Below are 27,184 nucleotides of genomic sequence, written 5' to 3'. Positions count from 1 at the left end.
CACCAACTGCCTACCCTTAACAAACCCTGTCCGGTTCTCCCCAATAACGTCCAGAACACAATCCTCAATCCTGGAGGACAAAATTTTGGCCAGCAGTTTGGCGTCCGCATTCAACAGGATATCGGCCTGTAGGACCCACACAGCTCTGGGTCCATGTCATGCTTCAGAATAAGTGAAATTGTGACCTGTGACATCGTCGGGGACAGCACCCCTCTTTCCCCTGCCTCATTGAACATCCTCATCAACACCGGCCCCAATATCCCCGAGAACTTTTAATAGAACTCCACTAGGTACCCATCTGGACTCGGGACCTTACCCGCCTGCATGGCCTTCAGACCCTCCACTATCTCTTCCAACCCGATCGGGGCCCCCAGCTCTTCTACCAGCTCCCCTTCAGACCCTCCACTATCTCTTCCAACCCGATCGGGGCCCCTAGCTCTTCTACCAGCTCCCCATCCAGTGCAAATGAAAACCTTAACTCACTCAGCTCTGCCCCGGTATCAAATGAATACACAAGGCATTACAAACAGCTTCCACAAAACAAAAAACAAGAAACTTTTTTTTAAAGAACAGAGAAACTAAAAGAAAAAAAACACATGAACGCTCAGTAAAGTTCAAAAGTTCTCAGACCACCACCAATCTTTTCCTTTTCACGAAGTCCAGCGCGTCCTCAGGCGACTCAAAGTAAAAGTGCTGTTCCTCGTACATGACCCAGAGACAGGCTGGATACAACAGTCTGAACTTCACCTTTTTCTTAAAAAGGATTGACCTAATCTGGTTGATGCCTGTTCTTCTCCTGGCCACCTCCACACTCAGGTCTTGGTAGACCCCCAGGATAGTATTGTCCCACTTACAGCTCCGTGTCTGCTTGGCCCACTGTAGAATGCGCTCCTTATCCATGTACCTGTGGAATCTCACCACCATTGCCCTCGGGGGGTCTCCCATTCACGGCTTCCTCGCGAGTGCTCTGTGAGCCCTGTCCACTTCCAAGGGTCGGGAGAATGCCCCATCCCCCAACAGCTTCTCAATCATATCTGCGATGTCTGCCCCAGCGTCCGTTCCTTCGGACCCGTCCGGGAGCCCAACGATTCTCATGTTCTGCCGGCGGGACCTATTCTCTAGGTCCTCCACCTTCTCCAGGAGCTTCTTCCGCTGGTCTCTCAACATCCACACCTCCAACTTCACCGCAGTTTGATGTTCCTCCTGCTCAGCCAGCGCCTTCTTCACCTTCTGGATCGCCTGATCTTAGGCGTCCAATCTAAGCTCCAGCCGCTCAATCGACTCTTTTATCGGGTCCAAGCAGTCCCGTTTCTGCTTAGCAAAGCCTTGCTTAATAACTTCAACAGCTGCTCCGTTGACCGTTCGGTCGACAAACCAGAGGTCCGGTTCTCCGCCATGCTGTCTCCTGCTGCAGCTTCAGCGCAAGCGTTCTCTGTCTTTCTGGTTTCTGCCTTCATGAGCACTTCTAGTTCTTCTCTCCAGGCACCAATGTGGGAATTCAGTACACAATTGCCTCTGTCTTCAGTTTTACAGTTCAAGTCCGGTAGAAAATCGGGGGAAAAGATCCAAAAGTCCGACCCGAGCGGGAGCCACCAAATGTGCGACTTACTCCTTCATAGCCGCCACCGGAAAGATCACCCCTTTCCATTATTAACATCGAAAACCTTCCATTCCTCTCAGAATCCCCCCCTACATTACCTCTCGAAAATACGTCTCCCAACATCGATCCCTTACCCCCCGCCCCCCCACCCGATTTTGCTCACCTCATAGGCCCATCGAAACCTGCTATCCAGGCTCCAATGTCCGCAGCCCTCCTCTCACCTCACCTCCATTCACTAGCAGACTTTAGTTAGCTGGTGGCTCCCCCCACAAAGTATACCGCCCCTCCCAACCAGTCCCAGAGAAAAAAAAACAACAATCCGACACATACAATTCACAAAAATAAGATATAACCGTAGCAATACAGAATGCCAATCAACCCAACCAATAACTTAAACTCTGCAACAATGTGAAGTGAAGTAAATTGCAATGCACGTCAATGAAAAGAAAGTTATAGCATTCATACATTTTCCAGATCCCCAATCACAGTCCACAGTCTCTCTTCCATCTCCGCTCCTGCTGTCTGTCCCAAGCCTTCTGCCTTCACGAACGCCTCAGCCGCCTCCACTGCTAAGAAATAAAGGTCTTTGGCGTTGACGTCACCCCCAGCTTCGCCGGGTATACCATACCAAATCGTACCCCAGTGTTGTACAGTGCCGCCTTCACTCAGCCGAACGCCATTCGTGTTTTTGCCAACTCTACCGTCAAATCCTGGTAAATCCGAACTCTAGCACCATCGTACTGCACCTCGCGCTTCTACTTCGCCCAGCTTAACACATTCTCCTTCATGCAATACTTATGGAAGCAGATCATTACTGCTCTTGGCGGCTCATTGCCTTAATGACCGATGAGCTCAGTTCAGCTCATACCAGGAGGGGTTCTCACCCTCCCCCATCAACTCTGCCAACCTCTTAGTGAAGTACTCTGTTGGCTTTGAGCCCTCTGTCCCTTCAGACAAGCCCACAATTCTCCAAGTCCTCAAGCTTTGCTCAAAGTCAAAGAACAAAGAACAAAGAAAAGTACAGCACAGGAACAGGCCCTACGGCCCTCCAAGCCCGTGCCGGCCATGCTGCCCAACTAAACTACAATCTTCTACACTTCCTGGGTCCGTATCCCTCTATTCCCATCCAACAAGAGGCGAGGCTGTATTAGATTTGGTACTGGGTAATGAACCAGGACAGGTGTTAGATTTGGAGGTAGGTGAGCATTTTGGTGATAGTGACCACAATTCGATTACATTTACTTTAGCGATGGAAAGGGATAGGTATAAACCGCAGGGCAAGAGTTATAGCTGGGGGAAAGGCAATTATGATACGATGAGGCAAGACTTAGGGTGCATCGCCTGGAGAGGAAAACTGCAGGGGATGCACACAATGGAAATGTGGAGCATGTTCAAGGAACAGCTACTGCGTGTCCTTGATAAGTATGTACCTGTTAGGCAGGGAGGAAGTGGTCGAGTGAGGGAACCATGGGTTACTAAAGCAGTTGAATCACTTGTCAAGAGGAAGGAGGAGGCTTATGTGAAGAATAGACGTGATGGTTCAGTTGGGTCGCTTGAGAGTTACAAGTTAGCTAGGAAGGCTCTAAAGAGAGAGCTAAGAAGAGCCAAGCGAGGACATGAGAAGTCTTTGGCAGTTAGGATCAAGGATAACCCTAAAGCTTTCTATAGATATGTCAGGAATAAAAGAATGACTAAGGTAAGAGTAGGGCCAGTCAAGGACTATAGTGGAGAGTTGTGCGTAGAGTCCGAGGAGATAGGAGAGGTGCTAAATGAGTATTTTTCGTCAGTATTCACACATGAAAAAGACAAAGTTGTCGAGGAGAATACTGAGATACAGGCTACTAGACTAGAAGGGCTTGAGGTTCATAAGGAGGAGGTGTTAGTGATTCTGGAAAGTGTGAAAATAGATAAGTCCCCTGGGCCGGATGGGATTTATCCTAGGATATCTGGGAAGCTAGGGAGGAGATTGCTGAGCCTTTGGCTTTGATCTTTAAGTCATCTTTGTCTACAGGAATAGTGCCAGAGGACTGGAGGATAGCAAATGTTGTCCCCTTGTACAAGAAGGGGAGTAGAGATAACCCCGGTAACTATAGGCCAGTGAGCCTTACTTCTGTTGTATGGAAAGTCTTGGAAAAGTTTATAAGAGATAGGATGTATAATCCTCTGCAAAGGAATAATTTGATTAGAGATAGTCAACATGGTTTTGTGAAGGGGAGGTCGTGCCTCACAAACCTCATTGAGTTCTTCGAGAAGGTTACCAAACAGGTGGATGAGGGTAAAGCAGTTGATGTGGTGTATATGGATTTCAGTAAAGTGTTTGATAAGATTCCCCACGGTAGGCTATTGCAGAAAATACAGAGGCATGGGATTCAGGGTGATTTAGCAGTTTGGATCAGAAATTGGCTAGCTGATAGAAGACAAAGAGTGGTGGTTGATGGGAAATGCTCTGACTGGTGTCCAGTTACTAGTGATGTGCCACAAGGATCTGTTTTGGGGCCGTTGCTGTTTGCCATTTTTATAAATGACCTGGAGGAGGGCGTAGAAGGATGGGTGAGTAAATTTGCAGATGACACTAAAGTCGGTGGAGTTGTGGACAGTGCAGAAGGATGTTACAAGTTACAGAGGGACATAGATAAGCTGCAAAACTGTGCTGACAGGTGGCAAATGGAGTTTAATGCAGAAAAGTGTGAGGTGATTCATTTTGGAAGGAATAACAGAAAGACAGAGTACTGGGTAGTGTGGACGAGCAGCGAAATCTCGGTGTCCATGTTCATAGATCACTGAAAGTTGCCACCCAGGTTGAGAGGGTTGTTAAGAAGGCGTACGGTGTGTTAGCTTTTATTGGTAGAGGAATTGAGTTTCGGAGCCATGAGGTCATGTTGCAGTTGTACAAAAATCTGGTGCGGCGCATTTGGAGTATTGTGTGCAGTTCTGGTCGCCACATTATAGGAAGGATGTGGAAGCATTGGAAAGGGTACAGAGGAGATTTACAAGAATGTTGCCTGGTATGGAGGGAAGGTCATATGAGGAAAGGCTGAAGGACTTGAGGCTGTTTTCGTTAGAGAGAAGAAGGTTAATGGTGACTTAATTGAGGCATACAAGATGATCAGAGGATTAGATAGGGTGGACAGTGAGAGCCTTTTTCCTCGGATGGTGATGTCCAGCACGAGGGGACATAGCTTTAAATTGAGGGGAGATAGATATAGGTCAGATGTCAGAGGTAGGTTCTTTACTCAGAGAGTAGTAAGGGTGTGGAATGCCCTGCCTGCAACAGTAGTGGACTCGCCAACACTAAACGCATTCAAATGGTCATTGGATAGGCATATGGACGATAAGGGAATAGTGTAGAGGGACTTTAGAGGGGTTTCACAGGACGGCGCAACATCGTGGGCCAAAGGGCCTGTACTGCGCTGTAATGTTCTATGTTCTATTCATGTATTTGTCAAAATGCCCCTTAAATGTCACTATCGTCCCTGCTTCCACCACCTCCTCCGGCAGAGAGTTCCAGTCACCCACTACCCTCTGTGTAAAATACTTGCCTCGTATATCTACTCTAAACATTGCCCCTCGCACCTTAAACCTATGCCTCCCAGTAATTGACCCCTCTACCCTGGGGAAAAGCCTCTGACTATCCACTCTGTCTATGCCCCTCATAATTTTGTAGACCTCTATCAGGTCGTCCCTGAACCTCCATCGTTCCAGTGAGAACAAACCAAGTTTATTCAACCGCTCCTCATAGCTAATGCCCTCCATACCAGGCAATAGCCTGATAAATCTCTTCTGCACCCTCTCTAAAGCCTCCACATCCTTCTGGTAGTGTGGCGACCAGAATTGAACACTATACTCCAAGTGTGGCCTAACTAAGGTTCTATAGAGCTGCAACATGACTTGTCAATTCTTATACTCAATGCCCCGGCCAATTAAGGCAAGCATGTGTTGCCCCTTTTAGTGACCTGTGGACCTGTACACCTACATCTCTCTGACTTTCAATACACTTGAGGGTTCTACCATTCACTGTATATTCCCTACCTGCATTAGACCTTCCAAAATGCATTACCTCACATTTGTCCATATTAAACTCCATCTGCCATCTCTCCGCCCAAGTCTCCAAACGATCTAAATCCTGCTGTATCCACTGACAGTCCTCATCATTATCCGCAATTCCACCAACCTTTGTGTCATCTGCAAACTTACTAATCAGGCCAGTTACATTTTCCTCTAAATCATTTATATATACTACGAACGGCAAAGGTCCCAGCACTGATCCCTGCCGAACACCACTAGTCACAGCCCTCCAATTAGAAAAGCACCCTTCTATTGTTCCTCTCTGCCTTCTATGACCTAGCCTCTGTTGACCTCCACCACCCTCCGCAGCTCATTCCCCCATCGAGGTGAGCTGGTCACTGTGCTGTGACACAACTTCCTTCACCTTCTCGCCCTGCTCTCTCACCTCGTCCGATGTCTTTGCCACAGCCTCCTCCACCAATAACTTCAATGCGACCACCATCTCCTTCCTCAAAACTGCCATGTGCCTCGCAAACTGCTTTTCCAGATCCACAGCCATCACCTCGGTCATCTTTTCCGCCGTAAGCAGTGTGGCCTCACCATCTGCCAGCTTGTCAGCGCTTTTGCTGGTCCATTCATTCAATGGCGAGCCCACATTTCCTCCCTTTTCCGACTCTGCTATTCGCATCCTTTTTTTTAAAAATAATTTTTATTCAAGTTTTTTAATAACAATAACAAATTTTCTCCCCGCAAAGGGGCAGCACGGTAGCATGGTGGTTAGCATAAATGCTTCACAGCTCCAGGGTCCCAGGTTCGGTTCCCGGCTGGGTCACTGTCTGTGCGGAGTCTGCACGTCCTCCCCGTCTCTGCGTGGGTTTCCTCCGGGTGCTCCGGTTTCCTCCCACAGTCCAAAGATGTGCAGGTTAGGTGGATTGGCCATGCTAAATTGCCCATAGTGTCCTCAAAAGTAAGGTTAAGGGGGGGGGGGGGGGGGGGGTTACGGGTATAGGGTGGATACGTGGGTTTTAGTAGGGTGATCATTGCTCGGCACAACATCGAGGGCCGAAGGGCCTGTTCTGTGCTGTACTGTTCTAGAACATAGAACATAGAACAGTACAGCACAGAACAGGCCCTTCGGCCCTCAATGTTGTGCCGAGCCATGATCACCCTACTCAAACCCACGTATCCACCCTATACACGTAACCCAACAACCCCCCCCTTAACCTTACTTTTATTAGGGCACTACGGGCAATTTAGCATGGCCAATCCACCTAACCTGCACATCTTTGGACTGTGTTCTATGTTCTATGTTCTAATTTAAAACAAACAGGGCGTGTTTCCACAACAAAACAAGAAAAGAACTCTCCCCCCTAAAATAAATAATAACAAATAGCAATACAAGAAAGAAGAAAATAACATAACAAACCCACCGCTGCAAAAACACAACACCCCCCCCCCCCCCCCCCCCCGGGTTGCTGCAGAGACCGACCACTCTCTACCCCTTCGCCAGGAAATCGAGAAAGGGCTGCCACCGCCGGAAGAACCCCTGTACCGACCCCCTCAGGGCAGATTTCATCCTCTCCAGCCTGATGAACCCAGCCATGTCGTTGACCCAGGTTTCCGAACACGGGGGCCGCGTACCCTCCACTGTAACAGAATCCTGCGCCGGGCTACTAGAGACGCAAAGGCCAGAATGCCGGCCTCTCTCGCCTCCTGCACTCCCGGCTCCGAAGCTACTCCAAAGATCGCGAGCCCCCAGCCAGGCCTGACCCTAGACCCAACCACTTTCGACAAAATCCCCGCCACCCCCTTCCAAAACCCCTCCAGGGCTGGACATGCCCAAAATATATGGGTGTGGTTTGCCGGGCCACCCGAACACCTCCCACAACCTGTCTTCCCCTCCGAAAAACCGGCTCATCCTTGCCCCATGTGAGCCCTGTGCTGTACCTTCAGCTGAGCCGTGCTTCCCCGAGCTCTTCCTCCCATTTCGCTTTGAGCTCATCTACTGAGGCTTCCTGCATCAGTTGGTAAATAGCCGAGATCTTCCCCTCCCCGACCCACGTCCCCGAAAGCACCCTGTCCTGTACCCCCCTTGGCGGCAGCCGCGGAAACTCCGCCACCTGCCTCTTAACAAAGTCCCTGACCTGCATGTTCCCAGGGAGGAGGTTCCACTTCCCCACCAGCTCCTCCAGAGTCGCAAACTTCCCATCCACGAAGAGGTCCCCAAACGGTCTGATGCCTGCCCTGTGCCAACTCCCAAATCCCCCACCCGTTCTCCCTGGCGCAAAACGGTGATTACCCCGTATCGGGGCCCAAACTGAGGCCTTCACTTCCCCCCTATGCCGCCTCCACTGTCCCCAGATTTTGAACGACGCAACCACCACCGGACTCGTGGAGTACTTTGCAGGGGGAGTGAAAGTGGGGCCGTCACCAAGACCTCCAGATTTGTACCCGCACAAGATGCCACCTCCAGTCTCTTCCATGTGTCACCCTCCCCTTCCGTCATCCACCTGCGAATCATCGCCACGTTCGCCGCCTAATAATATCCACATAGGTTGGGCAATGCCAGGCACGCTACCTCCCTTCTTCGCTCCAAAAATACCCTCCTTACTCTTGGGGCCTTCCACGCCCACATGAACCTCAGAATCGACTTATTCACCCTTCTAAAAAAAGCCTTCGGGATCAACATGGGGAGGCACTGGAAAAGAAACAAAAACCTCGGGAACACCGTCATTTTAACCGACTGGACCCTGCCCGCCAACGAGAGCGGCAGCGCATCCCACCTCCTGAACTCCTCCTCCATCTGCCCCACCAGCCTCAAAAAGTTAAGCCTATGCATAGCCCCCCAGATCCTAGCCACGTGGACCCCAAGATACCTAAAGCTCCCCTCAGCCCTCCTCAACGGGAGTTCCCCTATCTCCCTCTCCTGACCCCCCGGGTGCAGGACAAACAGCTCGCTTTTCCCCACATTTAGCTTATATCCCGAAAAGTCTCCAAACTCCTCAAGTATGCTCAGCACCTCTGGCATCCCCTCAGCCGGGTCCGCGACATACAGCAGCAGATCATCCGCATACAGCGACAACCGGTGCTCCTCCCCCCCACACAATCCCCCTCCAACCCCTCGAGTCCCTCAGCACCATGGCCAGGGGCTCAATTGCTAACGCGAAGAGCAAGGGAGACAAGGGGCACCCCTGCCTCGTCCCTCTGGAAAGCTGAAAGTCCTCTGACCTCCTCCCATTCATCACTACACTTGCCACCGGGGAGCTGTACAGCAACCTCACCCAGCTAATGAACCCTTCACCAAACCCAAACCTCTGCAACACCTCCCACAGGTAACTCCACTCCACCCTATCAAAAGCTTTCTCCGCATCCATGGACGCCACTATTTCTGACTCCCCAGCCACTGGCGCCATCATCATAACATTCAGGAGCCTCCGCACGTTGGCGTTCAATTGTCTCCCCTTTACAAACCCCGTTTGGTCCTCATGAATCACCGTCGGGACCACATCCTCCACCCTCCTGGACAGCACCTTTGCCAACAACTTGACATCTACGTTAAGGAGCGAGATCGGCCTATAAGACCCACACTGAAGGGGGCCCTTGTCCCGCTTCAGGAGCAAAGAGATAATTGCTCTGGACATCGTCGGGGGCAAAGCCCCCCCTCCCTGGCCTCATTCAGGGTCCTCACCAGCAGCGGGCCCAGCAGATCTGAAAATTTCTTATAAAATTCCACCGGGAACCCATCAGGTCCCAGTGCTTTCCCTGTATGCATGCTTCCCAGCGCCTCCTCCAACTCAATTGGGGCCCCCAAACCCTCCACCCGCTCGTCCCCTACTCTTGGGAACTCCAGCTCATCCAAAAAGCGGTCCATCCTGCCTGCTTCCCCGGGGGGTACTGCCCGATATAGCCCCTCATAAAAGGATCTGAACACCCCGTTGATGTCCTTTCCACCCCGCACTAAGTTCCCACCTGCATCCGTGACTCCCCCAATTTCTCTAGCTGCCTCCCGCTTCCGGAGCTGGTGAGCCAACATCCGGCTTGCCTTCTCCCCGTACTCATACACCGCCCCCTGTGCCCTCCCCCACTGCACCTCCGCCTTACAGGTGGTTAAAATGTCAAACTCCGCCTGGAGACTGCGCCGCTCCCTCAGAAGCCTCGGGGTGTCTGCATATCTCCTATACACCCTGACCATCTCCTCCACCAGCCTCTCCCTCTCCCCCCTCTCTCTGTGCACCCGAATAGATATCAGCTCCCCTCTAACTACTGCCTTTAGCGCTTCCCAAACCATTCCAACCTGCACCTCCCCATTGTCATTGGTTTCCAGATACCCCTCTATATCCCTACGGATCTGACCGCACACTTCCTCCTCTGCTAAAAGCCCCACATCCAACCTCCACAGCGGGCGCTGATCCTTCCCCTCCCCCAGCTCCAGGTCCACCAAATGTGGAGCATGATCAGAAATGGCTATCGCCGATTACTCCGCCCCCACCACTCTCGGGATCAGCGCCCTGCTAAGCACGAAAAAGTCAATCCGGGAGTACGCCTTATGAACATGGGAGAAAAAGGAGAACTCCCTACCCCCCGGCTTCAAAAACCTCCAAGGGTCCACGCCTCCCATCTGATCCATGAACCCCTCAGCACCGAGGCCGCTGCCGGCCTCCTGCCCATCCTAGACTTTGAGCGGTCCAGAGCCGGATCCAGCACCGTGTTAAAGTCTCCACCCAGAATCAATCTCCCTGTCTCCAGGTCCAGGATCAGGCCCAGCATACACCGCATGAAGCCCGCATCGTCCCAGTAAGGCGGAGGTGCAGTGGAGGAGGGCACAGGGGGCGGTGTATGAGGTGCATCTACTGGAGCATAGCCACATCCGCTCCCAGCCCCCTCAAGTGAGCCAAGACCCGGGATCGCTTCACCGGACCATTCAGCCCCCTCACGTTCCATGTGACCAGCCGAACCTGAGGGGCCGTCCCCTTCCCTCTGCGCCGATCAGCCATAGCCCTTCCTCAACCCACCACGTGCCTGGGGAACTCCCCAAACCCGCTCCCCACGGTGGCAAACCCCCTCCCAACCCCCCCCCCTTCACCATCTATTCCCTCACAGTCCCAGCAGCAACAACCCGGCACCCCCCCCTCCTTCTCCCCCCCCAAACCTCCCACAAGCTAGGGCCCCCCCCAGCTGCGTTACCCCCAACATTATGCTTCCGTGAGTCAGCTGAAAAAGAACAAAAAAGAAAACCACAATAAATAACCAACAGCCCCAAAGAAACCCCAAAAGAACCCAAATAACCATAACTCAAATAGCAAAAACGGCGAAACACGACAAAAGCCCAGGCCTCTGCCGGAGAGTCAAAATAGAGCTGGCGGTCCTTGTACGTGACCCAGAGGTGAGCCGGCTGTAGAAGGCCAAACTTCACCCCCTTCCTGTGGAGCACTCCCTTCGCTCGACTGAAGCCAGCCCTTCTCCTCGCCACCTCTGCACTCCAGTTCTGAAAAATCCGAACGTCCGTATTCTCCCACCTGCTGCTCCTCTCCTTCTTCACCCACCTCAACACGCACTCCCGGTCAACCAAGCGGTGAAAACGGACCAGCACCACCCTGGGCTGTTCGTTCGGCCTGGGCTTCCACTGCAGCACTCGATGGGCGCCTTCCAGCTCCAGGGGACCACGAAACGACCCTGCACCCATCAGCGAGTTTAACATTAGGACCACATAGGCTGCCAAATCCGAACCTTCCAGCCCCTCCGCGTGGCCCAAAATCCGTAGATTCTTCCGGCGGGAGCGGTTATCCATCTCCTCCATCCTCGCCTGCCATTTCTTCTGCAGTGCCTCGTGCAACTCCACTTTCACTGGCTGGCCCAAAAGCTCATCCTCATTCTCCAAGGCCTTGTGCCGAAGCTCCCGAATCTCCCCGGCCTGAGCCGTCTGCGTCGCCACCAGTTTGTCCAGCGAGACCTTAAACAGCTCCAAAATCTCAGCTTTGAGCTCCTTGAAGGAGCGCTGAAGCAGCTCCTGCTGCTCCCGCGCCCACAGCTGCCACGCCGCTTCTGCTTCCCCGCCCGCCGCCATCTTGCCTTTTCTGCCTCTCGCCGTTCTCTGAGGTAAAACCGATTTTTGGACCGCTCCACTGCGAGTCCAGTCCATCCACCGGCTGCTGGGCACACTGGCTGTGTTTCCCCCCGGGGGAAAAGTCGAAACAGCACCGTTAAGAGCCCGAAAGTCCAAAAAAAGCAGGAGCTGCCAAACGTGCGGCTTAGCTCCGCTTTGCCGCCACAGGAAGTCTGCTTTTCGCATCCTTTAACGACTTATTCTTTTTCTTTCTTTTTCTTTCTTTCTTCAATTTTTTTTTTTAAATTTTAAAGTTCTTCCTTCAAAAAAAATTAAAAACTTTCTTTAAAAATTCTCTCTCTTTTTTATATTCCTCAAAAATTCCCCTGGGATCGGACTTCAGACTTCTTAAAACAAACACATTCTAGGCGGGAACCACCCGATGTGGAACATCTCCACTACATCGTGCCCTGGCTTCGGGCCTACCACCTTGTCCTCAGTTTGGCTCCGCCCCCACTGCTCCAAACACCGTGCTCCCCTGGGCCTGACGCCTCAGCTCCAGCCGCCCTACACTCGCGCGGGGTTCCTCGCCGTTTCTCAAACCGACCCGGATTGACGCCCGGGATGGCCCCAAAGGTCAACAACAATCGGGACGGAGAGCAAAAAATCGGGGAAACCCCCAAAAGCGCCATAGATAGTGGCCACCGGCGGCTGACCCACCCGCAAATGCCACCAGAAGTCTCCATCTAGATCATTAATATACATTACAAACGGCAAGGGACCCAGCACCGATCCCTATGATAATTACTGGACATAGGCTTCCAGTCAAAAAACAACCTTCAACCAGCATCCTCTACCTCCTGCCGCTGAGCCAGTTTTGGATCCAATTTGCCTAAATGTCCTGGAGCCCACGGGCTCTTACCTTCTTGATCAGTCTCCATGCGGGACCTTGTCAAAAACCTTACAAACTCGGTTTGTTCTCACTAGAGTGAGGGAAGTTGAGGGGCGACCTCAGAGAAGTCTACAAAATTATGAGGGGTACAGACAGGGTGGATAGTCAGAAGTTTTTTCCCAGGGTGGAAGAGTCAATTAATGGGGATACAGGTTTAAGGTGCGAGAGGTAAAGTTCAGAGGAGATGTGCGAGGGAAGTTTTTTTACACAGAGGGGCAGCACGGTAGCATTGTGGATAGCACAATCGCTTCACAGCTCCAGGTTCCCAGGTTCGATTCCGGCTTGGGGCACTGTCTGTGCGGCGTCTGCACATCCTCCCCGTGTGTGCGTGGGTTTCCTCCGGGTGCTCCGGTTTCCTCCCACAGTCCAAAGATGTGCAGGTTAGGTGGATTGGCCATGATAAATTGCCCTTAGTGTCCAAAATTGCCCTTATTGTTGGGTGGGGTTCTGGGTTATGGGGATAGGGTGGAGGTGTTGACCTTGGGTAGGATGCTCTTTCCAAGAGCCGGTGTAGACTCGATGGGCCGAATGGCCTCCTTCTGCACTGTAAATTCGATGTAATTTTATGTAATTCTATGTAAAAGGGTAGTGGGTGCCTGGAACCCCGCTGCCAGAGGAGGTGGTGGAAGCAGGGACGATAGTGACATTTAAGGGGCGTCTTGACAAATACATGAATAGGAGAGGAATAGAGGGATGCGACCCCTGGAAATGTAAAAGGGTTTAGGTTAGACGAGCAGCATAGTCAGCGCAGGTTTGGAGGGCCCAAGAGCCTGTTCCTGTGCTGTACTTTTCTTTGTTCTTTGTTCTGTTGTAAGGGTGGAAACCTGATTGGAAAGATTTAAACATGGAGTAGAATTTGATGGCAACCTCGCAGCAGGGAAAGGGCTAGGAAATTAGACAAGCTGTTTGGAAGTCCATGGACTTCCACAGCACTGGAAAATCCCACCGGGGGAAGGGCCATAAAATTCCATTCTTGCAGTTCCTGGAAAGAAAGGCACAGATTGGGGAGTCAACAAATAATTCTGGGGTGGTATTTCATGTGGGTGACAGGGATCTTGCCCTCTGAAGCCCTGCATACATTCAGAAGGCATGCTGAATTAGCTGGCAATCCCAAAGATCAAGGAACCTGTGGGGTGGAATTATGCTCCCTAGGAGCCAATCACAGAACAGTGACTGTCCATTACTTGGCAGTGACGTGTCAAAGATATTTCTAATTCTTTTACCAGCTCTCTGAAGAAGGGATGCAGAATGGCCATTTATCCCCAAGTTGTACATCTCTGCATCAGTGATTTGGGCTACTTGTGACAGCCCAGCCCCTGTTCACTCCCTTGCTTTCCATGAATAAACAGACCTGTGAATGAGTGAAGATCACATATTAACCCAGTGGATGTAGTGCAATCAGTGAGGGTGATTATCATACAGATGCAGCATGTTCTGTAAGGACTATGGCAAACGAGTGGTAGGTACAACACAGGGTTAGATACAGAGTAAATTTCCCACTACACTGTCCCCATCAAACATTCTCAGGACAGGTACAGCACGGGTTTAGATACAGAATAAATCTCCCACTACACTGTCCCCGTCAAACACTCCCAGGACAGGTACAGCACGGGGTTAGATACAGAGTAAAGCTCCCTCTACACTGTCCCCATCAAACACTCCCAGGACAGGTACAGCACAGGGTTAGATACAGAGTAAAGCTCCCTCTACACTGTCCCCATCAAACACTCCCAGGACAGGTACAGCACGGGGTTAGATACAGAATAAATCTCCCACTACACTGTCCCCATCAAACACTCCCAGGACAGGTACAGCACGGGGTTAGATACAGAATAAATCTCCCACTACACTGTCCCCATCAAACACTCTCAGGACAGGTACAGCACGGGTTTAGATACAGAATAAATCTCCCACTACACTGTCCCCATCAAACACTCCCAGGACAGGTACAGCACAGGTTTAGATGCAGAATAAATCTCCCACTACACTGTCCCCATCAAACATTCCCTGGACAGGTACAGCAGGGAGTTAGATACAGAGTAAAGCTCCCTCTGCACTGTCCCCATCAAAAACTCCCAGGACAGGTACAGCAGGGGGTTAGATACAGAGTAAAGCTCCCTCCACACTGTCCCCATCAAACACTCCCAGGACAGGTACAGCACGGGGTTAGATACAGAGTAAAGCTCCCTCTACACTGTCCCCATCAAACACTCCCAGGACAGGTACAGCACGGAGTTAGATACAGAGTAAAGCTCCCTCTACACTGTCCCCATCAAACACTCCCAGGACAGGTACAGCACGGGGTCAGATACAGAGTAACGCTCACTGGACAATGTCCCCATCAAACACTCCCAGGACACGTACAGCACGGGGTTACAGTAAAGCTACCAGGACAGGTCTGATTCTGTTTGAGATTCTGAACTCCGTGCTGAGAGATTGACATTATTTTTTTTATCGTGAGAGTAATGTCAATGTGAACTCCATTTCAGGTTCTAATCATTCCCCTGTAGTGAATTCGCTCTTGTTAAGATCCAACACAAACCAATGTGAATATTTTGTTTTAATTTGTGTTTGTACTGCAGGTCTGAACGCTGTCTGAAGGATGCTGTGCTGTACAGCAGCAGTTACCCTTGTAACGAGTGCTTGGCTTTAATTAAAGAAACCAAACACATCACTGACGTCATTTGTGTGGCACCCAAAAAGAGAAAATCTTTGAAATCTTTCCCAAAGGACTTGTTCCTCACTGTGGTAAGCAGCAGGAGAACAAGGAACTGCCTTTACTCCAGATCTCTCAATATTTCATGAACAGGATGTTTCCTCAGTGTTGCACTTGTCAGATGGACACAGACCATGACTGATAATCGGGCTCAGCCAGATTGGTCAGCTCTAATCTCAGTGCCCAGCCCCTGTTTAGTTAGACAATCGGATCTAGTCTATCAGATCCTTCCTTATAGAATGAAAGGAAAATCAGACAGAGAGTCTCCCCTTGTGGACAGGACTCTCCATGTCCAGGGGACAGAGCAGCGCTGGTCTGGATTTTAAAATGACTGAAACCACCCGGTCTGCTGGGACAAAACTCCAATTTTAACCTCAGAGTGAGGAGGAAATAATACCTGGAATAACGCACATCATCCCAGAGAGATCTCAGTGAACTGTATAGGATCAGGAAACTAAATGAGGCAGAAAAGAACAAAAGGTCGTAAAAGGGGCTCAGGAAAAAATGATAAAACAATGATACTGAGGGAGGGAGTCCCAGTGGGGTCTGAATGGAACAGGAAACAGTGTAGCAACATCCTGGGTAGTTGCCGGTCAATTCCAGTCCCACTTGTCCCAGAGTCACAAAGAAAGTGAATTATTTTTAAAATTCCGGAAGTCTTTGACCCTTAACTACCCAAAGATTCCAGTCACCAGGTTTGTAAGTTGAATCAACCATTTATTTATAGCAAGAATAATGAGGAATTATGCAGTAACTGGATAGCAACAGGCTAATACTTACTACCCCTTTAATTGTACCACAGCCTATCCTCGCACACAAGACAGACTAACACAGGAGCAGGAAGGAGTGAAAATAAAAGGATGAAGGTCAAAAGATAAGAGTAATTGCTTCAAATTATAGTTCTTTAGCACACTTCCCTCACAGCACGTTTGCTGATTAAAATCCCTGGTTTAAAGCTGGTCATGGCCTTCCTTGCAGAGTAAGTCATTCAGCACTCACAGACACAAGCATTCTGGAGACACACTTTAGTTCTTGTCAAACTGGGCCTTTAGCTCGAGGTTCACATTCAGGATGAGATATTTCTGTGCAGACACTTCATTTCACATTAGCGCAGTGGTTAGCACTGCTGCCTCACGGCGCTGAGGTCCCAGGTTCGATCCCAGCTCTGGATCACTGTCCGTGTGGAATTTGATTTGATTTATTGTCACATGTACCGAAGTACAGTGAAAAGTATTTTCCTGCAGCCAAGGGAAAGTACACAGTATGTACATAGTAGACAAAAAAAAATAATCGACAGAGTACATTGACAAATGGTACATCGACAAACAGTGATTGGTTACGAGCGGAACAAGGGCCAAATAAAGCAAATACTTGAGCAAGAGCAGCATAGGACCTCGTGAAGAATCTTCTTACAGGGAACAGTTCAGTCCGAGGGGGAGTCGTTGAGGTGTCTTGTAGCTGTGGGGAAGAAGCTGTTCCTATGTCTGGATGTGCGGGTCTTCAGACTTCTGCATCTTCTGCCTGATGGAAGTGTCTGGAAGAAGGCAATGACTGGGTGGGAGGGGTCTCTGATAATGCTGTCTGCCATCCTGAGGCAGCGGGAGGTGTAGACAGAATTAATGGGAGGATGGCAAGCTTGTGGGATGTATTGGGCTGAAGTCACCACACTTGCAATCTTGGGCCGAGCTGTGATGCAGCCGTATAGGATGCTCTCTATGGCACATCTGTAGAAGTTTGTGAGAGTCGATGCAGACATGCTCCCCGCACATTCTCCCCGTATTTGCGTGGGTTTCGCCCCCACAACCCAAAGATGTGCAGGGTAGGTGGATTGGCCACACATTAAATTGCCCCTTAATTGGAAAAAATGAACTGGGTACTCTAAATTTACAAAAAAAAAACCTTGCTTTCTGCTCATGGTTTGACTTCAGGCCTTTGCAATCTCAAGAGAACGGTGTTGCTGAAGAGAGAGTCAGCCCTCACAATGGCCTTATGGAGATAGTTAGCTGGATCTTTTGGGAGAGAGTTAATTGGAATCCTCCATCCAGGCTGCAGAATCAAGAGTGAAACCAAACTGGAACCTTGTGACTCTGAAAAATTCCAGTAGAATCAGACCCAATCACCACCTACCGTAAGTCTTACAGCGCCCGGTTAAAGTCCAACAGGTTTATTAGGAATCACTAGCGTAGCTCCTTTCTCAGGTGAGTGTTACCTGTTACCGGATAGAGCACAGCTCTTTGGGCCGGCTACCGGCTAAATCAATTAAACTGATGTCAGTCAGTCTGCAAACACCATCCAAAAACAGCACAGCTTTTTAGATCCTTCTATTTGAATTAAAGGCACAGGCTGCTTTGCCTTAAAGTCACATGTCTATTAATCATCCATAGATCAAAAATGTACCAGCAAAATTTTTAATAATGGAAATAAGGGAATAAAGAGGAAGGACCCTTACAACTGTCAGGACTGATGGAACAAAGACCAGAGATAAACTCCTGATAGAGATATGGGTGATTACACAGGGAGGGAGGGAGAAAGACGCAGGCAAAGAGAGGGCAAGAGATGTAGGGAGAGAGAGCAAGATTAGGGGAGAGAGAGAGAGACCTGAGGGAAGAGAGGCCCTGCGGGAGAGCGAGAGATCCAGGGAGAGAAATATTCTCTGGGAGAGAGAGATTCCCAAGGAGAGAGGAAAAGAAAGCCAGGAGGAGAGAGACTAAGACCTGGGAAGTGGGAAACAGAGAGAGCGACCCGATGAGACCCAATAAGGTCACCTCTCAAGCTTCTAAATGCCATTGAGTACAGATCCAACCTACTCAACCTCTCCTCATAAGAAAATCTCTCCACACCCGTGATCAATCTCGTGAACCTTCTCTGGACTGAATCTATTGTGAGTATATCTCTCCTTAGATAAGTGGACCAAAACTGCTGAGGTGCGGCCTAACTAGTGCCTTGTATAGTTTTAGCAGGACTTCCCTTTATTTATACTCCATTCCCTTTGAAATAAAGGAAAACATTCCATTTGCCTTCCAAATTAGTTGCAGGCTTGTTTTTTGTAATTTTTGGATGAGGACCTCCAAATGCCTCTGTGCTGCAGTTTTCTGCAATCTTTTTCCATTTAGATAGTATTCAGCTCCTTTATTTTCCTACACGGGGCAGCACGGTAGCATGGTGGTTAGCATAAATGCTTCACAGCTCCAGGGTCCCAGGTTCGGTTCCCGGCTGGGTCACTGTCTGTGCGGAGTCTGCACGTCCTCCCCGTGAGTGCGTGGGTTTTCTCCGGGTGCTCCGGTTTCCTCCCACAGTCCAAAGATGTGCGAGTTAGGTAGATTGGCCATGCTAAATTGCCCGTAGTGTCCTAAAAAGTAAGGTTAAGGGGGGGGGGGGTTGTTGGGTTACGGGTATAGGGTGGATACGTGGGTTTGAGTAGGGTGATCATTGCTCGGCACAACATCGAGGGCCGAAGGGCCTGTTCTGTGCTGTACTGTTAATCTAATCTACCAATATGCATAACTTTACATTTTCTGACATTCTAATCCATCTGCCCAGTTTTTTCCCACTCACATAACTTGCCTATATCCCTCGGTAGATTCTTCGTGTCATCACCATCCCTTGCCTTCCCACGTATATTTGCAAACTCGCATCCGTCATCCAATCATTAATATATATTGTAAATAATTGTGACCCCAGTACTGATCCCTGTGGCACTCAACTAGTTACAGATTACCATTCTGAAAATGCTTCTCTTATCCCAACTCTCATCATCTATTAGTTAGCCAATACTCTATCCACGTGAATATACTATCCCCAACACCATGGGCTCTTATCTTTTAAGTAGCCTTTTGTGCGGTACCTTATCAAATGCTTTTTATAAATACAAGTATATTACATCTACTGGGTCTCATTTATCTACCCTGCTCATTACCACCTCAATGAATTTTTTTTAATATGAAGTTTAATATAAAGTATCCAATTCATTTTTTTCCAATCAAGAGGCAATTTAGCATGGCCAATCCACCTACCCTGCACATCCTTGGGTTGTGGGGGTGAGACCCAAGCAGACACGGGGAGAATGTGCAAACTCCACATGGACAGTGACCTGGGACCGAGATTGAACCTGGGTACTTGACTGCACCACCGTGCTGCCCCTCACCTCAATGTATTCGAATAAATTTGTAGTGTAGTTTTTCTCAGTTTGATAATATTATGTATTTCTAAATGTTCTGCTATTAGGACAGCACGGTAGCATTGTGGATAGCACAATTGCTTCACAGCTCCAGGGTCCCAGGTTCGATTCCGGCTTAGGTCACTGCCTATGCGGAGTCTGCACATCCTCCCCGTGTGTGCGTGGGTTTACTCCGAGTGCTCCAGTTTCCGCCCACAGTCCAAAGATGTGCAGGTTAGGTGGACTGGCCATGATAAATTTCCCTTAGTGTCCAAAATTGCTCTTAGTGTTGGGTGGGGTTACTGGGTTATGGGGATAGGGTGGAGGTGTTGACCTTGGGTAGGGTGCTCTTTCCAAGAGTTGGTGCACTCGATGGGCCGAATGGATTCCTTCTGCACTGTAAATTCTATGAATTCTATGATTACATACTTTATAATGGACTCTAATGGAGGGCGGCACGTGGCACAGTGGTTAGCATTGCTGCCTACGGTGCTGAGGACCTGGGTTCGAATCCTGGCCCTGGGTCATTGTCTATGTGGAGTTTGTACATTCTCCCCGTGTCTGCGTGGGTTTCACCCCCACAACCCAAAGATGTGCAGGGTAGGTGGATTGGCCACACTAAATTGCCCCTTAATTGGAAATAAAATAATTGGGTACACTAAATTTTAAAAATAATGGACTCCAACATTTTCCCAATGACCAATGTCAAGCTAACTGGCTGATATTACCTGATTTTTACCTCCCTCGCTTTTTGAACCTCTTTCCTCATTCTATCTATGCCATTGGTGGCCTACATGGACCACAACAACGGAATCCTGCCCCACCCACTGCAAGTCGCTCTCCAGCCCGGAGCAGATATCCTGAACCCTGGCACCAAGCAGGCAACACAGCCATGAGAACAATGTCAATCCCCCTCACGATACTGTCCCCGACTTTTACTACACCCCTTTTTCCTCCCCACCCCCCACTTAAATGGCTTCCTGTACCATGGTGTCATGTTTAGTCAGCTCATCTATCCTCAAACCCCCACTCTCATCCAAATAAGCTGACAGAACTTAAACCAGTTGGACAATTGCAAAGGCTAACACTCCTGCCCTCTGGGTCTGCTTACCTGCCTCAACTGCAGTCACACACTTTCTCTGACCACTTTCCAAACGAGGGGATTCTATCGTAAAGAGTGTGACCTCCTTCTGAAGCATAGTGTCCAGGTAACTCCCTCCCTCCCTGATGTGGTGCAGTGTCCACAGCTCAACATCCAGCTCAATGAATCTGAGGTGAAATTCCTCGAGCCACACACACTGGCTGCAGATGTTTTTGTCCTGGATCACAATATTGCCCAGGAGCTCCCACATGCTGCAGCTTTGACACATCACATGCGCTGTCACCTTTGATGTGTTTGAAATAATTATTTACTATTTATTTATGGTGCATTTTATATATTTTATGAGATAATCACCAGGTTGTGCACTGTTTTAAATCCGAGGGAAAGAGTATAACTGACCCAATGTGTAAAAGCAGCCATAAAATTGTGGGAACACGGGTTCTTATACCCCGCCTCACTGGGTGGAGCTACCTTACGTTCCGACCAATGAAATGCAAACACTTGAGCCAATGAGCAGCGAGCCTTCTCCACCAATGGTAGCTCACACTCCCAGGTACCATAGTACCTCTAGTCATACTACCACACTCTGTATCTAACTCCAGACTGTACCTGTCCTGGGAGTGTTTGATGGGGACAGTGTAGAGGGAGTTTACTCTGTATCTAACCCCGTGCTGTCCCTGTCCTGGGAGTGTTTGATGGGGACAGTGTATAGGGAGCTTTACTCTGTATCTAACCCCGTGCTGTACCTGTCCTGGGAGTGTTTGATGGAGACAGTGTAGAGGGAGCTTTACTCTGTATCTAACTCCGTGCTGTTCCTGTCCTGGGAGTGTTTGATGGGGACAGAGCTTTACTCTGTACCTAATCCCGTGCTGTACCTGTCCTGGGAGTGTTTGATGGGGACAGTGGAGAGGGAGCTTTACTCTTTATCTAACCGCATGCTGTACCTGTCTTGGGAATATTCGATGTGCCCAAAACTGACACTTAAGCCAAAGTCCACAGTTTGATGAGTAATTGATGTAACAATATGAAAATATTACACATTTAAAGACTTGCTGTTCTGACAATTGACTACGACTTCCAGAGCGTCTGTCCTAACAATTCTAATTTGTACCTGCAGATGGAGCATGGGAACTCCTCTCTGAAAAGTTTGCAGGCGATTTTGGATAGTTTGAGTTAAAGATGTTTGATGTCTTTCTGTTACTCAGATTCCACATTAATTGTGATGTTATTTATTTGTTCCCTCCTTTCTCCGATTGCAGTGGACACAAGATTTGTGAATCATGGAAAAGACATGCAGAATAATCTAGGCAACCTGGTATTGGAGAGGGAGTGGGTGATCGTGTGTGTACAAAACTGAGTAAAAGTCATAACTGGGAACTTCCAGCAACTGTCCTGTCTAGAAGAGTGGGTCAAACAGGATGTTCAAAAGTTTCGAATACAGTTTGGATCCTGGCTAAAGTCTAATTCTCCTGGTGCAAAGTGCATTTCTGCATAATTTCCGGATGAGATTGTGGTTTGCACCATTTTGTTTCTGCCTCACCATCAATTCCTCGCCTTTAATGGATCATCAACCAATGGAAATACCTCCCTCCATCAGTACAGCCTTTGATAATCTACTCTTCAAACAACTTCACTCACTGCCACATCTGTCTCTGAACTTGGACAACACTTCATCAATGTTTCAAACTGACTTCACCAACTTACACCAACACCAACCCACTAGGGAATTTATCGCTTTAACTCTGGATACTCTTCAGTTGTTCTTCTATTTCCCGTTTAGCTTGGAGTTGGAAAGTTGTCTAATTCCAGGACTTTACATGGGGCGGCATGGTTGGACAGTGGTTAGCACTGTTGTCCACAGCTCCAGGGACAATTCCGGCCTCAGGTAACTGTGTGGAGTTTGCACTTTCTCCCCGTGCCTGTGTGGGTTTCCTCCCACAGCAAACGATTGACAGAGGCGGCACAGTGGTTAGCAAAGTTGCTTCATAGATCCAGGGTCCAGGTTCGATTCCCAGCTTGGGTCACTGTCTACGCGGTGTCTACACGTTCTCCCCGTGTGTGCGTGGGTTTCCTCCGGGTGCTCCCGTTTCCTCCCACAAGTCCAGAGATGTGCAGGTTAGATGGATTGGCCATGATAAATTGCCCCTTAGTGTACAAAAAAAAAGGGTAGGTGGGGTCGCTGGGTGCGGGGATATGGTGGAGGTGTGGGCTTGGGAAGGGTGCTATTTCCAAGGGCCGGTGCAGACTCGATGGGCCAAATGGCCTCCTTATGCACTGTAAATTCTATCATTCTATGATTCTCTGACAAAATATGGTGTACAAATAGTTTAAACATTCACCATCAGATCTGACGGGTCCACATAAAGCAGCTTTGGGCTGAGGGTGAGGTATGATGAGTGGGGGGGTGGGGTTGATGGGGGGGTGGGGTTGAGAGGGAGGTGGTGGGGTTGAGGGGGAAGTGGTGGGGTCGAGGGTGAGGTGGTGGGGTTGAGGGGGAGGTGGTGGGGTTGAGGGGGAGGTGGTGGGGTTGAGGAGGAGGTGGTGGGGTTGAGGAGGAGGGGGTGGGGTTGAGCGGGAAGTGGTGGGGTTGATGGGGAGGTGGTGGGTTGAGGGGGGTGGTGGGGTTGAGGGGAGGTGGTGGGGCCGAGGGGGAGGTGGTGGGGTCGAGGGGGAAGTGGTGGGGTCGAGGGTGAGGTGGTGGAGTTGAGGGGGGTGGTGGGGTTGAGGGGGGGTGGGGTTGAGGGGGAGGTGGTGGTGTTGGGGGGAGGTGGGGTTGGGGGGTGGTGGGGTTGGGGGGAAGGTGGTGGGGTTGAGGGGGAGGTGGTGGTGTTGGGGGGAGGTTGGGTTGGGGGGTGGTGGGATTGGGGGTGAAGGTGGTGGGTTTGAGGGGAGGTGGTGGGTTTGAGGGGGAGATGGTGGGGTTGAGGGGAGGTGGTGGGGTTGGGGGGGTGGTGGGGTTGGGGGGAAGGTGGTGGGGTTGTGGGGGAGGGGGCGGGGTTGAGGGGGAGGTGGTGGTGTTGGGGGTGGTGGGGTTGGGGGGTAGGGTTGAGGGGGTGGGGTTGACGGGGAGGTGGTGGTGTTGGGGGAGGTGGTGACTTTGAGGGGGAGGTGGTGGGGTTGGGGGGGAAGGTGGAGGGGTTGTGGGCAAGGGTGTGGGGTTGAGGGGGAGGTGGTGGTGTTGGGGGAGGTGGGGTTGAGGTGGTTGGGGGAGGGGGTGGGGTTGAGGGGGTGGGGTTGAGGGGAAGGTGGTGATGTTGGGGGGGGAGGTGGTGGGTTTGAGGGGGAGGTGGGGGAGGTGGGGCTGAGGGGGTTGGGGGAGGGTGTGGGGTTGAGGGGAAGGTGGTGGTGTTGGGGGGGAGGTGGTGGATTTGAGGGGAAGGTGGTGGGGTTGGGGGGAGGTGGTGAGGATGACATATTAAGGTTGAGTAGGAGGGGGTGGGAGGAGGTGGTGGGGGGAGTTGATTAGGAGGAGGTGAGGTGGAGGTTTGAGGGATCACTTTTAAGGTCTAGTACTACAATTAAATACTGTATACTCCTCAAAAATATATTTTAAATTTAAATCAGCACATTAATAGCAGCCTAGCTGTCGAGGTGCATATAGGGTCCAACGATATAGGTCAAAAACGTGATGAGGTCCCACAAGCTGAATTTAGGGAATTAGGAGTGAAACTAACAAGTAGGACCTCAAATCTCAGGATTGCTACCAGTGCCATGTGCTAGTCAGAATAGGAATGTCAGGATAGATAATGTAATGAACTCCAATTGACTTTATTGGTTGGCCATTTGGAGTATGAGCTCTCTCAATGATAGCTCACTGAGGGGGCCCATATAATCACCTGTGTAGGCTTTGTGAGCCAGTCTTAAGTTGACTGGACTGCTAGCAGCACTGTTTGTAGCTGCTCCTGTAATATCGTTATTGTAAATAAATATTGGTGTGGTGACGAAACTCCTGCCTCCTGTGGATTACTACAGTGGCGACGAGGTAAACTAAGAATTTTGCGGAGATCAGCTGCCGCACTCGGAGGGTAAGCCTTGCCATTTTAGAAATGCCGTTTTTTGGAAAGTTTTTTTTTTCGACCCAGTATGTGGAGAGAATGTGTTACTTCTTCCGGGCAAATGATATACTGACGGACGAAAGGAGACTGGTTATCCTGCTGTCAGCATGTGGACCCTCAGCTTTCGCCATTATACGTAGTCTGACTTATCCCAATGCGCCGGACACGAAAACATTCCAAGAAGTAATGGAATTGGTGAAGGAGCACTACGACCCAAAACCACCCCTCATTTTGCGTAGGTACAGATTCTACACAGCGAAGCAGGAAGACAGGGAGTCAGTCACGAATTTCTTGACCCGCCTGAGAAGGCTGGCGGAAAAATGTGAGTTCGGCCTGACGCTAAATGAAATGCTTCGGGACGGGTTAGTGTGTGGTATAAACGACCTCACAATACAGAAACGCCTGTTGGCGGAAACGGAGCTAGACTGCAGGCAGGTGTTACAGCTCGCACTGTCCCTAGAAAAGGTAGCAAGTGGGGCGCAGGAACTACAGGGCACGCTAATGGAGGTAGATATCTGTGAGAGGGACTACCACATCGGGTCCTGCTACCAGATAGCCACTCTCAGGAAAAACCTGAGGAATAGAAGGAAAAAGGAAAACCCCAAAACTGCCCCCAAATTTGCCAGGACTAACTGGAGACAGAGAGAAGTACCGGCTGAGGCTCCCCCAACAGAGGAGGACCGTTTCTGGCACCAGACAGAGTGGGGTAACAACGACAGAAACCCTAGAAGGAGGTGGTAAAAGAGGAATAGCAGGTTGGGACGCAGGGAAGTACACAACCTAGACGCCCCATCCTCCTCCGAAGGGGAACAATTATATAATATTGCAACAAAGAAAGCAGAACCCATTAAGATTACCCCACAGGTGAACGGGCGGCCGACAATAATGGAAATAGACACGGGTGCGGCCGTATCAGTAATGGGAGTGGCAGCATTTAGAAAAATCAAAGATGGACTCCAACCACTAACCCTAACAAAAACATTGACGAAACTTAAAACCTACACGGGGGAAGCCCTGGAAGTTCTAGGCACGACTCGTGTACCCATGGAATATGAGAAACAATTGCTCAGATTACCGTTGACGATAATAGAGGGCTCCGGACCGAGCTTAATTGGACGGAACTGGCTGAAAGACCTAAAATTAGATTGGATGAAAATTTTCCAGAGTGGAAGTGGGCAGTTGAGTGGAGTACTCCAAAAAGACCCGGAGGTCTTCCAGGAAGGTTTGGGGGAAATCATAGACGCGAAAGCAACTTTGCACGTGGACCCAGAAGCCCTTCCGAAATTTTGTATGGCCAGGCCGGTACCTTTTGCATTAAGGAAGAAAGTAGATGACGAAATAGAAAGGTTACAGCGCGACGGCATTATCGGACCAGTACAGTTCTCGGAATGGGCAGTGCCGGTGGTACCAATTTTGAAGCCAGAAGGCTCGATACGTCTCTGTGGAGATTTCAAACAGACATGAAACAAATACGCACTGCTGGACAAATACCCAATCCCGAAAATAGACGACCAATATGCCAAATTGGCAGGTGGGCTTTTGTTCACGAAACTGGACATGAGCCACGCCTACCTGCAGTTAAAACTGGACAAGGGCTCCCAGAAGTTCGCTACGATCAACACCCTGAAGGGCCTTTTTCGTTATACTAGGCTACCTTTCGGAGTGTCATCAGCCTGCGCTATATTCCAGCGTACGATGGAAAATATTCTGCAGGCACTACCGCAGGTGGCGATTTATTTGGACGATGTCTTAATCACGGGTAGGACAAACAGGGAACACTTGAGGAACCTGGAGGAAGTGCTCAGGCGTTTCGCAAAGGCAGGCGGACAGCTAAAAAGGGGAAAATGTGTTTTTCTAGCCCCACAAGTGACGTACCTGGGATATAAAGTAGACGAGTCAGGCTTACACCCATTAGAAGACAGAGTAAGGGCAATAAAAGAAGCCCCAGCTCCCACCATGGTCCAGGAGTTACGATCATTTATAGGGTTAGTAACCTATTATGGAAAATTTATTGAAAATAGGGCGTACATCCTAGAACCCCTCCACCAGCTACTAAAAAAGGGGCAAGAATGGAAATGGACCACCCGCCAAAACCGAGCCTTCAGGGACATTAAGGAACAGCTGTCATCCGAAAATGTCCTAGAGCATTATGACCAAAGGAAGGAGTTGGTGGTCACTTGTGATGCATCCCCCGACGGGATAGTAGCCGTCTTAGCCCATAGAGGAAGGGATGGGGAAGAACGGCGTATGCTTCGAGGACATTCGCAATAGCTGAGAGGAAGTACGCCCAAATCAAGAAGGAAGGACTGGCGGTGATATTCGCAGTAAAAAAATTTCACCAGTATCTGTACGGGCGGAAATTCACCATAGTGACGGACCATAAGCCGTTATTAAAAGAAGACAAGTCAATACCCCCGATTGCATCAGCTAGAATCCAACGCTGGGCGTTGCTACTGGCGGCGTACAGATACGTTCTGGAGCACAGACCGGGAACGCGAGTAGCAAATGCAGATGCTTTGAGCAGACTGCCCCTCTGTTGTGCGTCTACTGGTAGG

The 27,184-nt window shown here is 49.9% G+C and overlaps 1 protein-coding gene across 1 annotated transcript in view; it reads left to right on the top strand.

Moving 5' to 3' along the window:
• Positions 1-27,184, top strand: part of LOC119954782 (cytidine and dCMP deaminase domain-containing protein 1-like) — a 196,371-nt gene that overhangs the window by 108,695 nt on the left and 60,492 nt on the right. Inside the window, exon 11 of the mRNA XM_038780322.1 lies at positions 15,183-15,348. Coding sequence (XP_038636250.1) covers positions 15,183-15,348 — 166 coding nt within the window. The remainder of the gene's footprint in view (positions 1-15,182; positions 15,349-27,184) is intronic.

Source organism: Scyliorhinus canicula, chromosome 20, assembly GCF_902713615.1.
Source record: "Scyliorhinus canicula chromosome 20, sScyCan1.1, whole genome shotgun sequence".
NCBI lineage: Eukaryota > Metazoa > Chordata > Chondrichthyes > Carcharhiniformes > Scyliorhinidae > Scyliorhinus > Scyliorhinus canicula.
The sequence above is the reverse complement of the archived record's forward strand: the minus strand, read 5'-3'. Positions and strand labels throughout refer to the sequence as shown.